Genomic DNA, 14,477 nt, shown 5'->3' on the forward strand with positions numbered 1-14,477 from the left:
ATTGCCAGTGGTATAGTTTTATGAGGGAAAAAATGGGCATGTATTTTTTCTCCCGTGTTCCTCATAAATGGAGCAGAATGATCTCAGATCTGTGGCATAAATTTTCATCACACTTTCTTTGACAAATTTCAAGCTAATCTGAAATTGTGGATCTAGGAAGGTGAAATGAAAAATGAAGTTTTTCCTTACTCTCCTTATGTGTAGAAGACCTAAATAAGGGTGGTCAGTGCAGAGTTGTTTTTTTTGGTCAGCGTGTGGTATTTTTTCATTTTGTGGGAAGGATGGAAACTTGACTTAGCATTTAGAGACGTGCTGTGGCACGTCTGCACAGCTCTGGAATAAACAGCTGACAACTTGATGCCTCTAAAGCTCTGTAGTTAAAACCACACTGAATGGTTATCATTATAACCTGGTCAAAACTGCTAACATACAACCAGAGCTCCTTGTTTCTAGTGCCAAGCTGGTCATGGCTGCTCATCACTGTTGATTGAGAATCAATCTTTTCTTTTGCTCCTACGAAAAGTCACACCTCTGTGTGCAGTGTCCGGGTTGGAGGGTGAGGGTTCAGACACACAGTACCAAAAGCATTTCAAGAGGACTGTGGCTGCTGCATTTCCCCACAGGATCACAGGTACTGGCCACCCATGTCCCTTCCCAAGAGACTGACCCCCATCTGGATACCACCTGAAACGACCTTGTTCCCTGGGAGGGGTTGGCCTCTTCTCCCAGCCTAGTGACAAGAGGACGTAGTTTTCAATTCAAGGACATTGAGGTGCTGGAGCAAGTCCAGAGAAGTGCAACAGAGCTGAGAACGGCTCTGGAGCACAAGTCCTGTGGGGAGGGGCTGAGAGAGCCGAGTTTGTTTAGCCTGGTGGAAAGGAGGCGCCGCGGGGAAGACATTTACTGCTTTTTTCATTACCTCCTTTCCTCCAGGCAAGGGTTGTCCTTCTGGGAAGGGACATGGGTAGTATGAGGACATAGTCTTGAGTTACTATGTCAGGGGCGCTTTGGGCCGGACATTAGGAAGAATTTCCTCACCGAAGGGGTGATTAGACACTAGAATGGGCTGCCCAGGGAGGTGGTGGAGCCACGATCCCTAGAGGTGTTCAAGAAAAACCCGGATGTGCCACTTGGTGCCATGGTCCGGTTGACACGGTGTTCGGCCATAAGTTGGTCGCGATCATCTCAGAGGCCTTCTCCAACCCAGTTCATTCGGTGACTCGGCGCCCCGAGCGCGGACGGCAGATCCCGGGAGCAGGAGCCCGGGCGGCGGCGGTTCCCAGCAGCAGGAGCCCGTACGGCGGGGGATCCCTGGGGCAGGAGCCCGTGCAGCCGCGTCCCTCCGGGCGGCGCTCCCAGCCCTCCGCGGGCCCCGCGCGCGGCCACGGGCGCTCTGGCGCCGCCATGCGGGGGAGCGGCCCCGCGCTGCCCTGTCGGCGCGGCGGACAAGATGGCGGCTCCCATGGAGCTGAGCTGCTGGGGAGGAGACTGGGGGCTGCCGTCCGTGCACCCGGAGTCTCTCACCGTCATGGTAACGGGCGGCGGCCACCGTCCGGCCCGGGAGGGAGGGAACGCCGGCGCCCCGGGGCTTGCCCGCCGCTCGCACGGACGCCCGCGGGGCTCCTTCTTGCCTCGGGAGAGGCCGGGGGTGGGAGGCGGGATGTTGGGCCCGCGGTGCGCGCCTGGCTCGTTCCCCGCGGGAGACGCGAGCAACGCTGCCGCCCTTCCCGGGGGCGCCGAGCCCTTCCCGGCGGCGCTGCCGCCCTTCCCGGGGACAGCGGGGCCTCTGCCCAGCATTCCCTGGAGTCTCCTCAGGGCAATGAAGCCCAGCCGAAACCCGTCGCGCACCTGCTGGTGGTTGGTCCTCAGTGCACGAAGGTGTTTAACACAACTTCTGAAGCCTTGTTCTACGCTTTTCTTACACATTGTGACAGGTTTTCTTCCCTGCCTTCCAATCTTTATTGCAGGCATACGCCAAATTTTCTGGTGCTCCCCTGACAGTGAATACTATAAATAAGTCCTGGAGAACTCCGAAAGGTACCATTTTTGCAGCCTTTATTGCTCTAATCACAGCCGTGTTATAAATGTAGGTCCTAGTTTCTGTGTTTGCATTGGGTTTGCGTTCATGAATGCAGTCTGCCCCAGCTGAATGACATCGCAGGATTAAGTGTGATGAATTTGAGAGAATGAAATAATGGAAGTCATAAATAAAGTGCTCCAGAGGACAGTTTATTAAAATGTGTATGGGTGAGGCAATAGACAGTTAACAAAGCCGTAATGCCGAGTACATAACTGTTTCATTCAGGCAGTCTGAGTTGATAGTGTAGTGAAAGCAAATTTGTAAGCTTTGTGCACTCTGCATATTTATGAAGGTAGTAACTAGACATGTGTATGGAAGAGCTGTTTAATTACCCATAGCTTAATTAGTTGGTACAGGTGGAAGTGGAATGTGAGCCTCAGCACAGTTACACTAGCTGGGATGTTTGGTATCATGTTGAATTAGAGGGTTTGACTGAGAAAAGGTGAAGGTAAGCTGTCAGAGAGGACTTCTTTGTTTTGGATGCTTCTATTCATTGCTTATTTGTTTGCTCAGCAGTTATTGTCTTGGTGCATTTAAGAGAGGTAAAATCACCTCTTTTGCAATGTGTTTAATGGTTTGCAGGGTTAATGTCACTTAGACTTAACAACATTAATCAGTTCAGTTAATACTGTATTCATGCAGAAGTTGAGCCTTTGATTCTTGGTTTTCAGTGTTGTTTCCTGTTAGGGGAAAAGACCAAGAACTAGCTGGGTGGACTTGTAGAAATTTGGGGGCCGATCTTCATAAGGAAAATACATAAAATCAGTTAAGAAAGCAGTTTAAATAGTAATTGTTGGTGATAATTGATAATTTAATAGTATTTAGCATTGTTCCATTGGGCTCATTCTGACAGTTCTGTTGGGAATGTGCCGTAAGGTAGACCCTGTTAAGGAGACTTTGCACTCTATAGGCTTTGATCTGCAAACTAAAGGCTGTCCGGTCAACTTCTTGCAAAAGGGAAGTACTTAGTTCTTTTGGTAATTCGTGGTTATGCAGTGGTAGCTTGGGCATTGTTTCTGGCAAGGCCAGAGGAAAAAAGGTGGTTAAAATAGATTTGGAGGGGAAGGACAGAGGAAAAATTGAGAAGAGGCTCAGAGGTGGATGAATTGAGAGGGCAGTTGGGCTGAGCTGGAATTTCTGTCTTAAGATGAACATCTGAAATCCAGACAAGTAGCCTGGTTTTTAAAGTATTGGATACCTAGCAAAAAACATTGGCTTCAGTCTGATTTGATATTGCCCTTTTTAATGTTTTTTATTAGTAAAATATTTGTTACCTTTTAGGAACTCTCCTGCTGTGTAAAATTTTATGTTTACATGTTAGAAAAATGAGAGCATGCTATTGAGAAAAGGAAAGTACATACCATGACTGATTGCTTTCTAGTTAGAAGTCATCTGTACAAATCAACTGTATTATTTATGCCTTCTAGGAGACCTGCCAGTCCTGGTATCAGAAGACATTGTTATTTCTCAGCCAGCAAAAATACTAAACTTTTTAAGAAAACAGGTAGGTCTCTTTCAAAAAGTTTTGTTTTCCCTGACTCACAGTGACTCTTTCATGTCTCCTCTGTACACTGATACAGGCTTCCAAAAGCCTGGAGTTTAGTTCAGACTCAGTGCTTTTCTTTTTCTCATGCAGGCATGAGAATTGCAAAATGGTGGACAAGAATTTGCTGTTTAAAAGTCTTATCATTAGTTGTGTGAAAGATTTAAAAATAAGAATGAAAAAAAAAATAATTGCAAAGGACAACAAACTGTCTCTAATTGAGCAGTTTCTTCCTGATCACCCTGCTTGTAATTATAACGTTTTCAATGTCATTATGACTTTGCAGACCTAGGATATCATAGTTTAGGTAATAGTTTAAATAGGTCATTTCTCAGTGCTCTTTTTTTTGAAAGATAATATATACAGCATTGTTTTAGTCTATGTATTTTTTCTATAGGTTGTAACAGAAAAAGGTCTGCAGGCGTTTTTTGATGCACACCAGGTTATGGACTCTTGCTTGCCTTTTGTAGGACTCTTATTGTTTTGTACACAAAGAATAAAACTGTACAGTTTCTTCTTTTCACAAAGTATAAAGACACTTAATAAACCATGGCATCATCTTTTTATTCCCAAGATGGTCCTATAGCCCACTATTCTGCTTTTACATTAGAAATACAGTTCCTGTGTGGTCATATGATCTGATGTTCACCATGTTAGTGAAACTTCAAATTTTTGCGGGGCGGGGGGAAGCCCTTGTTTATGTTAAAAGTATAACAATTGTATGCATTCTTTTCAGATGTTCAAGTGTCAGCACTGGCCCTTTGTTTATAAATTATTGAAGCAATCTAATCACTCCCCCCTCTCCCGCAATTTTTCAATCCTTATAATGTATCTTAGAAGAACCCACTGTTAGAATTAAAAGTTTGGTCAGTAATTGCGTTAATTTCGCTGTATATTTGCTCTCTTGCATTGTTACCATCCAATTTCTTAACTTCTAGAATGCTCATTAAAAGCAAAATATGGGAATGCATGCTTACACCTTCTGACGTGTCAGATGCTTCTTGGAAAATAACACAGGAGATTTACTAGAGGTTTGCTACATCTCTCAGTATTGAAAAATTGCCTCTGTATTGCTGGACATTTGTTTGGAAAACAATTGGAAGGAGACACAAGAATTATTTTGGAAATAGGGGGCCCAAAGCTGTAGGAATGGGAAAGTGGATAAGCGAGAGGCAAGTTCTGTTGAGTGCATGCTTTCTGTTCCAAAAATTGTACATACATTTACTGCCTTAATAGGTATTAAGTTTAAAGTAACTTTCCATGATATAATGTTTTTTGAAAGTTCGTCGTGAGTCTATTTTTTTTTTTTTTAATTTATAGAAATACAATGCTGATTATGATTTGTCTGCAAAACAAGGAGCTGATACACTGGCATATATTGCATTACTTGAAGAGAAATTGCTTCCTGCTCTGGTAAATATTAATAAATACTTTGTAATGGTCCAAATACTTGGAATTCAATACTGTCAGAGGTGCCCAGTGTGAGAGCCACAGCACTGGCTGGAACATAGTTGTTTTGTTAGTCTGTTTTTTGGAATTACTGCCTACCAACTTTTGAAAAGGAAATAAATGTGTGTTTGTGGAGTGTCAAGTAATAACAGTAGATTTATGAAAGACATTTAAAAGGACACTTACTTAGGGTTTTTTTTTCTGTTGGTGTTTGGGGAACAGTATCCTGAAAACACCTTATTGTGCCCTTTTTTTGGTTCATTTGATTTTCTGAAAAACTTTTAATTAAGATGTGTCTGATATGAGACACACACCTGAAAGCCTTTTGAACTGTTGAGTTAAAACTTCTAATAAATTAAAATGCCCATAACCAGTTAAATTTTTCAGTTCTGAATACAGTGTATAAATACATGGCCATTTGCCCTCACCATTTCAGTGTAATTACATTAGAGCTGTAAGACTCACAGATACTGATTCTCTTGAATGACTTTGGCTTCACTTTGTACAGTGAAAAATACTCGGACCAGATGGTATAATGAGCTCGCCTTTTCAGCTGACCTTGGTTTCAAATTCATAATTCTGTAGTATCTTGTATTTTAAGATTTATATAAAATTTCAAAACCAAATTCCAGGAATTTCTAACCTGTTGCTTTGTGTATGTTGCTGTGTGCAACTCTTTTGCAATATATTTTCAATTTACTCTGTGTGTTTGTGTGTACGTATCTGTACATACATAGTGCGTATGTAATTTTATGCAGCTGCATATAGATCTCTGTAATATCTTTGGTGTTTTTCTTTATTTGGAAGATAATTATTTCCTTACTCGTGTAATCCTGCACTCAGAGGATTAGTATATTACTCTACAGAGCTTGATAGCTTTAAATTACAGTAATTCCTTGTTCTTCTGCTTTTCTGAGAGAGGTCTTGCATATCAGGTGTCATGAGATGTCTCCTCATGACATTCAGATTTCAATTACATTTTTCCTTGTGTTGATACAGCTGCACACCTTTTGGATTGAGGCTGAAAATTACTGCAGTGTGACAAAGCCATGGTTTGCCTCAAGGATTGCCTTCCCACTGAGTTTGTATCTGCCTGGAAAGATGTCCAGGGAAGCGCTGAACAGGATCTTGCTGACCAAGGGAGGCCCTCCACTCTACAGTCTCACTGAAGTGGAAGCACAGGTATGAGTTGTGCAGAAGGGAATTTGTAAGTTGGTTCTGTCAAAGACAAGAACTTAAACAATTTAGCACACTGTTAAACGATTAATGGTGCTGGGCATACCAGCGTGGCTACACCTAGGGCTTTTGTGTCTCATCAGATATACAGAGATGCCAAGGAGTGCCTGAATCTCCTGTCGAAGAGATTGGGAACATCTCAGTTTTTCTTTGGAGATACGTGAGTGTGATTTTTAAAAAAATTATTTTGGTGAATGAGTAATGAAAAAAGTACCACACCATTCTATGAACACTTGAGCTTTCTCTTTCGTTTTTAACCAGCCAGAATGTTAAAAGTGCTTCCCAGTAGTTTTATGTCTCATAGTCTGCTTTTCAGATAAAACTGAATGAGCAAACAGGGCACAAATGAGGTGGTCAGACTGAGTCAATGTGATGTCTCTCTTATCCTGCTTTGTTCCACAGAGAAGGAAATGCTTCCCATAGCTGTTAAGAAAATGTGAGGTGCAGTGGAGAACCCTAGCTACTGTCATTTCTAGCTACTGAATGTCTCCTCCTGGCTTTGTATGTAAGAAAAAATTCTTTAGGCTGAGGTGCTACTACTGCCCTCATGGGAGGAGGGCATAGGTCCAGGAACACTTTTCCTGTTTATGTGTGCAGAGCAGGAAGCAGATAGGGCTAGCAACATAGAGCCAACACGTCCTGAAAAGCATGATCTCTTCTTTAGCAATTGAAGTTTAGCAGTTGATCCTCCAGAAGGGAGGGATCCTGGTCTCCTGGTGCCCTGCATGAATTTTATGGTGCCAGAAAGGTGTTTTAGAGGGGCTTGCTTATCAGTGTGTGGGATAGCATGACTGTGTTGTGATGCTGACGTTACTGTCTCAGCTTGTCAGCAAGTCTCTAGTTAAGAGATAGTGAAAGGAGTAGATACAAAGCATTTACCAGGTTGATAGGCAAAGGTGGAATGACAGAAGGACTGAGTATATTCTCTCCTGAGTGGTAGTTGAAATACACGGAAAACTAGGTTGTAAAAGTCATAAAAGTCTTAAGTCACTTCAGTGTTTTCCTGTGTCACTCTTTTAGGCCTACTACCTTGGATGCCTTTGTGTTTGGTTTCCTTGCACCAATTTATAAAGTGTGCTTCCCGAGGGTACATTTGCAAGAACATTTGAAACAGCTTCCCAATCTGTGCCGATTTTGTGATGATATTTTAACTTGCTACTTCAGGTTAACTGTCTCAGGTAAGTTGTGTTTATTTTCTCCTTTTTGTCACCTGTACCCATATTGGGATTAGTATTCCAGGATTCCACCTGTGAACCAAGGCAGATTAGATTTCATGTAGTTTATGCTAGACTTTCTGTGGGGAAATGAAGAAACTTCTAAAGTTGGGCAGAAAGGATTCAAAATTAAAAGCAAGTGTTAATACTCAGTTTTAGATTCTGTCAAGCATTGGCAAAATGTTATGGCTCATGCTCAGTAGTTCTTATTTTCTCACATGGAATGGCTTTTACACTTAAATTCTTCTTTGCATTAAAATACTGCATGAATTCTCTTCAATGTGACTTTATTTTTTAAGAATTTAAAAGCTTCTGTAAATACTTTTTCACTCTTCATCTTTCTGCCTTCACTCTCCAGGCCATTCTCCAGCTGGACAGGATACAGCAGATGCTAATCTGCAGAAACTCACACAGCTTGTAAATAAGGAATCCAACTTGATTGAAAAGGTTACTTTTGCTTCAGTATCTTTAATTTTACTGCTTTGTTGTGGTTACTTGTTCACAGATATCCTTGCATGGCAATTGCAACTGTACAGTGGACTTTATTTTAATTACTTCTTTTCTAGTGAGTGTGTAGAGAGGCGGGAAGAATATTACATCATTTGGAAGGAGGAATTAATGAAGCCTTGCACTAAAAAGTATTTTTAATACAACCAAAAGAACATTGTCTTGCAGGTGTGCACACCAACAGAGGAGTGGTATCTTTCTGCAAGTGTACATTCAGCTAAGGAGGAAAATGTATTGGTCAAAACTCAGAAATGGTCCTGCAAATTAAGACTGATCACCAGCTTTTCTTGCTCCCAGCTGCATGCTGTAGTAACTACCCAGCAGTCACTCTTCTCCTGTTTGTTCTACATCTACCTGTTTTTTCTTATGTTCTACATCTAGCTGTTTTTTCTTATGTTCTCTGTTTCTAAGGCTGTCACTCAGCACCTATCAAAAACTATACAACTTCACTGAAAAAACCTTGTGAAGAGTTAGCCTTTTCATGCAGATAGAACACTCTAACTGAAAGGGTAGAAGGCATTTCTTCTGAGAAAGATCAGTATGTGAAATAGATCATTAACTATCATCAGCTTTTGTAGCATTAGGTATTGATGCTTTTTCTGTCATTGAAGTGTGGCTGTGGAAGTTTTAAACAATGGGTTATGCAGACATTTGTCAGTCATGACTAAGGAAAATCTGATCCTGACTTGAAGGAATGGAGTAGACTAGACAGCCTCTGCAGATCTCCCCTGTGCTTTTATTCTGTACCAACTAAACCTTTTCAGACCACATTACACATAGGGCATTAGAGTGACTTCCTATGAAAATATAAATTGTTTATATCCAGAGATTAATTTTAACCTGTCTTTGAAAAGGTCTTACCACAAGTGCTTTATTCCGTACTTTTTGAAATGTAACTAAATACAAATTCATCCGGCATCCCCAGAACATTTCTGATTTCAAAAGATTTATTCTTGCGTGCTGCTGAATATACAGAAGCATCCGTTGTTAGCAGCTTGACTCTTGATCTGCCTTCTCAGCATTTGCTTATTGTACAATATTTGACCTCTTAGAATTGGTGTTGCTTCCTTCAGTAATCTTGACCAGATAACTTGAGCAGAAGCACATGCAGGTGCCCTGGGTTTGATGCATCATATGTAAGGGAATGATTAGCAGCTCTAACACAAACATATATTTGGGAGTGGAAAGAAACCAAAGCAGCAGTTGCTGCTGGTCCTGACAGTAAACATACACCAACCAACCCAGTATTAATGCTGACAAATAAGACTAATTGTACAATCTATATTCTGCTGTTGCCAGATCCGGCTCTCATTGTTTCTCTGCAGATGGACGACAACCTTCGCAAGAGTCCTCAGCATCCCCCTCGTAAGCTCACAACGCTCAAGCTTGCTGCAGGAGGAGAAGAAAGCAGTCCAATGAGTCGTTTATCACCTTGACATCTCCTGTTGCCCATAAATGTGTGTTTTGTAACTCAGCTGAGTGCCACAGTAGATCTTTTTTACACATGAATGTTTTGCAAGGGAAGAATCTGCTAATGGGTACAAGTAGAGAAGAACTACATCTTTACAATCTTCTATCTACTTGTTCTTTTAAGAAATTGCATAGATCAGGCTGGCCACACACTACGCTGAAGCTAAGCTAAGCTAAATAAAGCTTATTACTGCAGATGTTAACATGATTTTGTACAGCCTATTTTTGCCTTTAGCCTAGCAGAAATGTTTACCTAAAGTTAAGAATCTGCTTATGGAATGTTCACTGTTACTTTATTTTGTGGGTTTTGATTTTACTGTAATCATGTTACTGTATGTGAGTGGGTATGCTCTTTGTCTAAAAAGGACAAAGTCCAGTTGCAAAGTCTGAAAAGACAAAATGTTGCCATTCATGGCAGCTGAGACATGAAATCAATGACAGGAACGTAAATATTTTTATTGTGCTTTAATGAATTTGGGATTTGTGTTTTATGGTTGTTTGTACCTTTGAAAATTTGTCATGTACTTTGAAGGGGATTATTGAAAAGCATGTGCGCTATGGGGATTAAAATGATGCACAGTGCTAACATTTCACAGTACCTCGAATTAGTCCTTTGTGAAACAGGCTTAACCTGTGCACAGAGTAATAACCACATGCTGCAAAATTGTTAAGTCAAAATCACAGAAAACTTGTAGTGAATGGAAACGTTTGATTAGTTGCTGTCAGGACAAGACTTAACTAGCAAATTAACTGCATCTATGGATTGAAAGGGACAGGTTAGGGCTGTATAAGAAAGCTGATGTAGGCTTTTAAATGTGTCACAAATGCCTCTTAATTAGTTTCATCTTTTTTTTAATAAGCACTACAGTTGATCCAAAAATTAACTAACAGCTGTCAAAATTTTTGTTATATGATGGGCTATTTAGTTAAGAGCTCTTTTCTCTTTGCAAACTGTGGTATATTGCAGGGCGTATTTATTTTGTTCAGTTACATTTTGTCTTTAACAGAAGCCTTCCCAGTTCTAGAGACCCAAGCGATTCTGTTAAAAGAGAGATGCTGTAATTTTTTACTGGCAAAGTACTGGCAGATGCTTCATGAGTAGGTGTAAAGAAAATTAGACAAGGAGATTGGACAAAGTGGCAGTGCTTCAGATATAGAATTCTGATAGCAGTATGTGTGGGATAACTGTTCTGGGGGGGATATTTTGTTGTTTTTCTGGCCAGATCGAGATGGTCTTTCAGCTTCACTTTGGCTACTAGTCATGTTTGAGATTCACAGATAAATTACTTCCTATTTGTAAAGACAAGATGGTACACTGTGTACATATTGTACCTTTGGACTTGATATGTAAGGAATGTAAAATCTTTAACATTTCTTAATTGAAATGGGTTTCTAATGAGCACTTTAAAATACTGTTTAAGCTTCATGCTCTTACTAGAGTATTTGTTGCAGTGATTTGAAATTAATTTAGCTCATACTCATAAGTGTATAAACTGACAGTCCATTACATGCAAAAGTAATTTAAATGTTTAAAATTCATACTGCCTGTATCTTGACAAGATTTATGTGAGATCATGTCATGTAGCTTTCCAGAGCTTTTCTTTTACAAACACGGCTATGGAGAATATGCCTTAGTTTGTCGCTTTTGTGAATGCATACACTCAGCCTATAAAATCTCTTTGTAAAAAGGATTGTTATTCCAAGATTAAAATTCTGCATTTTTCGTGGACTTTTGGTAGAGTTTTTTGTGCTATATACATTGATTTTTTTGAGTGTTTTTCTTATTTCCTTGTAGAAAAGTTTTGTCTTGTCTGTTAAAAAAAACAACAACAAAAAAATGCTGCTGACTGCTAGGACAAGAAATTGAAGCATCTTAGCATATTCATGAGATCAGATTTTAAATTTTTACACCTCTTCAGTACCATTCCTTTCTTTCAACACAACTGCTTTTGGGAAAGGGAATGAGGAGGCACACATTTGCTGATCTTACTAAATGTGAGCTTTGGGCTGTGTGATTGGGCTAATCTGAAATTTTGGTAAACCAATGCTTATGGAACTTCATTCACTTGATGGCAGAGGACAACAGGGCTGGAGGTGACAGCAAACATTGCCTGCAGTCGTGCACACCATCCCAGGCAAGCAGTGACCTTGCAGAGCCATACACTTCCTTATTTCACTTTCTATCCAAGGTGAATTCAAGCCCAGACTCCTTTATGTGGGCAGTGTCATCCCTGGCCTGGTAACTCAGGCTTGCCCATTAGTTTATTCTGGCATGTTTTGTGTGCCTGAGTTCTGAAGCTGGGAGGTGAATGCTTTCCAGGGTGGGGTCAATTTGAGAAACTCTCTTCATCTGAAATAGTCAAAGCTGTTTTGCTAGGGGAGAAAGATGGCATCGAGGTGTGATTTGTCTCCTTAGAGCAGATACCTAACGATTGAGTCCCGGCATGTGCTGTTGTGCTCTGTGCAGAGGGAGCTCTGGCTGCCTAACTCTGCCATAAGATGAAAACCTGCTGTGGTAGTTGGCCTTTCCTCCACTGGTGGGTGCTCTGAAACACAAGGAGTCAGGCAGCCTTCTGCCTGGGCAGCAGTGGTGTGGCCTTGGAGCCAGTGTTTGCAGCCTGCCTTGTGTGCCGAGCACTGGCTGCTGTAGCTTCTGTGGTTCTACAATCTCCAAGTACTTAGGGTTCACATGTTCCCTTCTGGCTTCTGGTGCACACACCTACAATGTGCACCAGAAGTTTATGTGCACCAGTTGAGTTTATGGCTAGTGAGATGTACCACTAGGTTTCCAGGGTTGTGCTGCTACCATGGCAGCTGATGACCTCATCCTCCTTGCCCTTCCCCTGGAAAGGTGGCGGCTAGGAACAGATCTTACCTTGAAAGCAACTTATCCAGCTGCCAGTTATAAGTGGAGTGGACCACTTTGGCAGGTTGCAAATTTAATGCCCCTGTTCCCAGGCAATTTTCTGGTGAAAGCTGTATGTAGATATCCTTAAGGCTATTTTGTGTTTTTCTGTGTCATGTAGTTGTAGGAATATATATATTCCAGAAGAAATGATATTAAAAAGGTTACAAATTAATAGCTACAAATATGTTCTATTTAACATTTCCAAGACTGCTTCCAAAATTTCTGCTGCTCCCTTCCCCTTTTCCTCTCCCCCTCCCCCACCCCCATTCTGAAAATACTGTTATGTTAGGCTTTTCACTTGCATCACTTACATTCATGATGTCACATTACTTTTGCTAATGTAATATAACACTCCATTAAGAAAAAAACCCACCCTATTTGGTTCCTGGTTAAAATGGTTTGCAGACTCCTTTGAGCAGGTTTCTTTTCTTTGGTATAATTCTTGGCATTGCAGCAGGAACCGTTCATAGTGCACATTCTTTTTCCCCCCATGCAGAAAGGCAGACCAGCTTTATATGTTAGCTTGACAAACTATACTGTAGCTCAAAAATCTGGATGGTCTGTGCAGTTGGCAACAAGCTGTCCTAAGTAGTTGATCATAGGCATGTTTAACGGTGAGAAGCTTTTCCCCACTTGCCAGGTTTAGGGTATGTGATATCTGGCCTGGAGGCCCTCAGCAACTCTGCTGTCCTGTGCCTGTTTGAGACCCAGCCATGCCAGGGTAATGGTGATGTGGGGCTTAATGCTCCTGTAGTGCCTTGTGTCCTGGTCTGGGCAGCAGGGCAGAGGCCAAGCTCCACTCTGTTGTCCCCTCCTCAAGGGACCCAAGGGATTCCTGCCCAGCAGACATCAGGGCCAGGAGCAGTTCTGGAGCTGAGTTCTGTATCAGTGGTAGCTGCCAGGATGGCAAGCGAGTTTTTTGCACTGTTTGAGGGATGTGTTAAAGCAAAGAAGGGAAAAACTAAGTTGAGGTCCCCTGTTCTGTGCTGGTTTGCTCTTTGCGCCTGTGCCTGGAGCAAAAGTCCCAGGAATAGATCCCAGCTCCCTAAATTTATCAGATCAGATTGGACTGAGAACCTAGGAATGAGGAGGAAAGAAAAGGTGATCAAGGGAGAGGCATCAGGGGCATGTTTTCACTCTCAATGACTTCTTGTCAGAGTTTTATGAATGTCATGGTATTTGGGACTGAAAGACTGCTTCATGAGTTACAATATGCTGCTTTTGTGAGCAAAACATGGGGGGAATCCAGTGAATTGCTGCAAGTTTGGTAAAAAAATATTTGTGATGTGCTAGGCCAGTCTGCCTCAGTGCAGGACCAAGTGAATACAGTTTACTATATTTCACTAAAAGTTAAGCTGAGACCAGGAATCACAGTACTTCCTGAGCAAGCAAGATCTTGCAGTACATCAGCCCATGGCACAAGGCTGTTCCTCAGCGCTGTTCACCTCCCTTTTGCTCATTTATCTTTAAAATCACATGGGTTTTATTCATCATGAATGCCAATGTTCCAATCTTGTATATGTTCAAGTGTTACGTGTGGGTTCTCTTGGTGATTTACTGTTTTCAAAATTCAGAATGTGGCCCTTCATTTAAGCTCTCAGTGCACAGAAATTATATGCCCTGAGTATCAAGCAGCTCATTAAGTTGATGCAATCCTTGTGTAAACATTCAGTACTCAGGTCAAATTTACCAAGCCATTTTGACAAGGGCAGCTAGGCAGCCTGCCAACTCATACAGACACCTCACAGTTTTTGTTTGTCAGAAACAGAGAGGTGAGAGAGGGAGAGCACAATCAAAAAAGTGGAAGTCTCTGCAAAGCGCTGACTTACTCAAAGCAACCTCCAAGTGATGGAGGTGGAGTTCATTTTGCCTGCGTTGTCATTTGCTGTGGTGAAAAGAAACATACATGGAACTATACTGGGCTATGTTCAGGCCAGGATTTCACAGTGAGTTTTGCTCTGAGTTGGCCACTAGTGAAAGACATCTCGGAAAATCCCTTCAGCAGTATGTTACAACTTGTCATGGTTTGAAACGGTTGAAAGACCAGGCATCTACAAAAACTGTTCATTC

At 41.7% G+C, this 14,477-nt stretch overlaps 1 protein-coding gene across 2 annotated transcripts; it reads left to right on the plus strand.

Moving 5' to 3' along the window:
• The first annotated feature begins 1,392 nt into the window (after positions 1–1,392).
• Positions 1,393–11,228, plus strand: MTX3 (metaxin 3). Of its 2 annotated transcripts, none has more exons than XM_064736462.1 (9): positions 1,393–1,531; positions 1,968–2,037; positions 3,508–3,584; positions 4,944–5,036; positions 6,072–6,254; positions 6,392–6,468; positions 7,329–7,486; positions 7,881–7,969; positions 9,329–11,228. In XM_064736462.1, exons 1-9 carry the CDS (start codon positions 1,451–1,453, stop codon positions 9,446–9,448), a joined length of 948 nt encoding a protein of 315 aa, XP_064592532.1. In that variant the 5' UTR covers positions 1,393–1,450; the 3' UTR covers positions 9,449–11,228. The 2 variants fall into 2 exon arrangements, with proteins under 2 accessions (XP_064592532.1, XP_064592533.1); XM_064736463.1 differs by having other exon boundaries at positions 9,355–11,228.
• The last annotated feature ends 3,249 nt before the right edge of the window (positions 11,229–14,477 follow it).

The sequence above is a fragment of the Zonotrichia leucophrys genome, chromosome Z (assembly GCF_028769735.1).
Source record: "Zonotrichia leucophrys gambelii isolate GWCS_2022_RI chromosome Z, RI_Zleu_2.0, whole genome shotgun sequence".
NCBI classification, from domain to species: Eukaryota; Metazoa; Chordata; class Aves; order Passeriformes; family Passerellidae; genus Zonotrichia; species Zonotrichia leucophrys.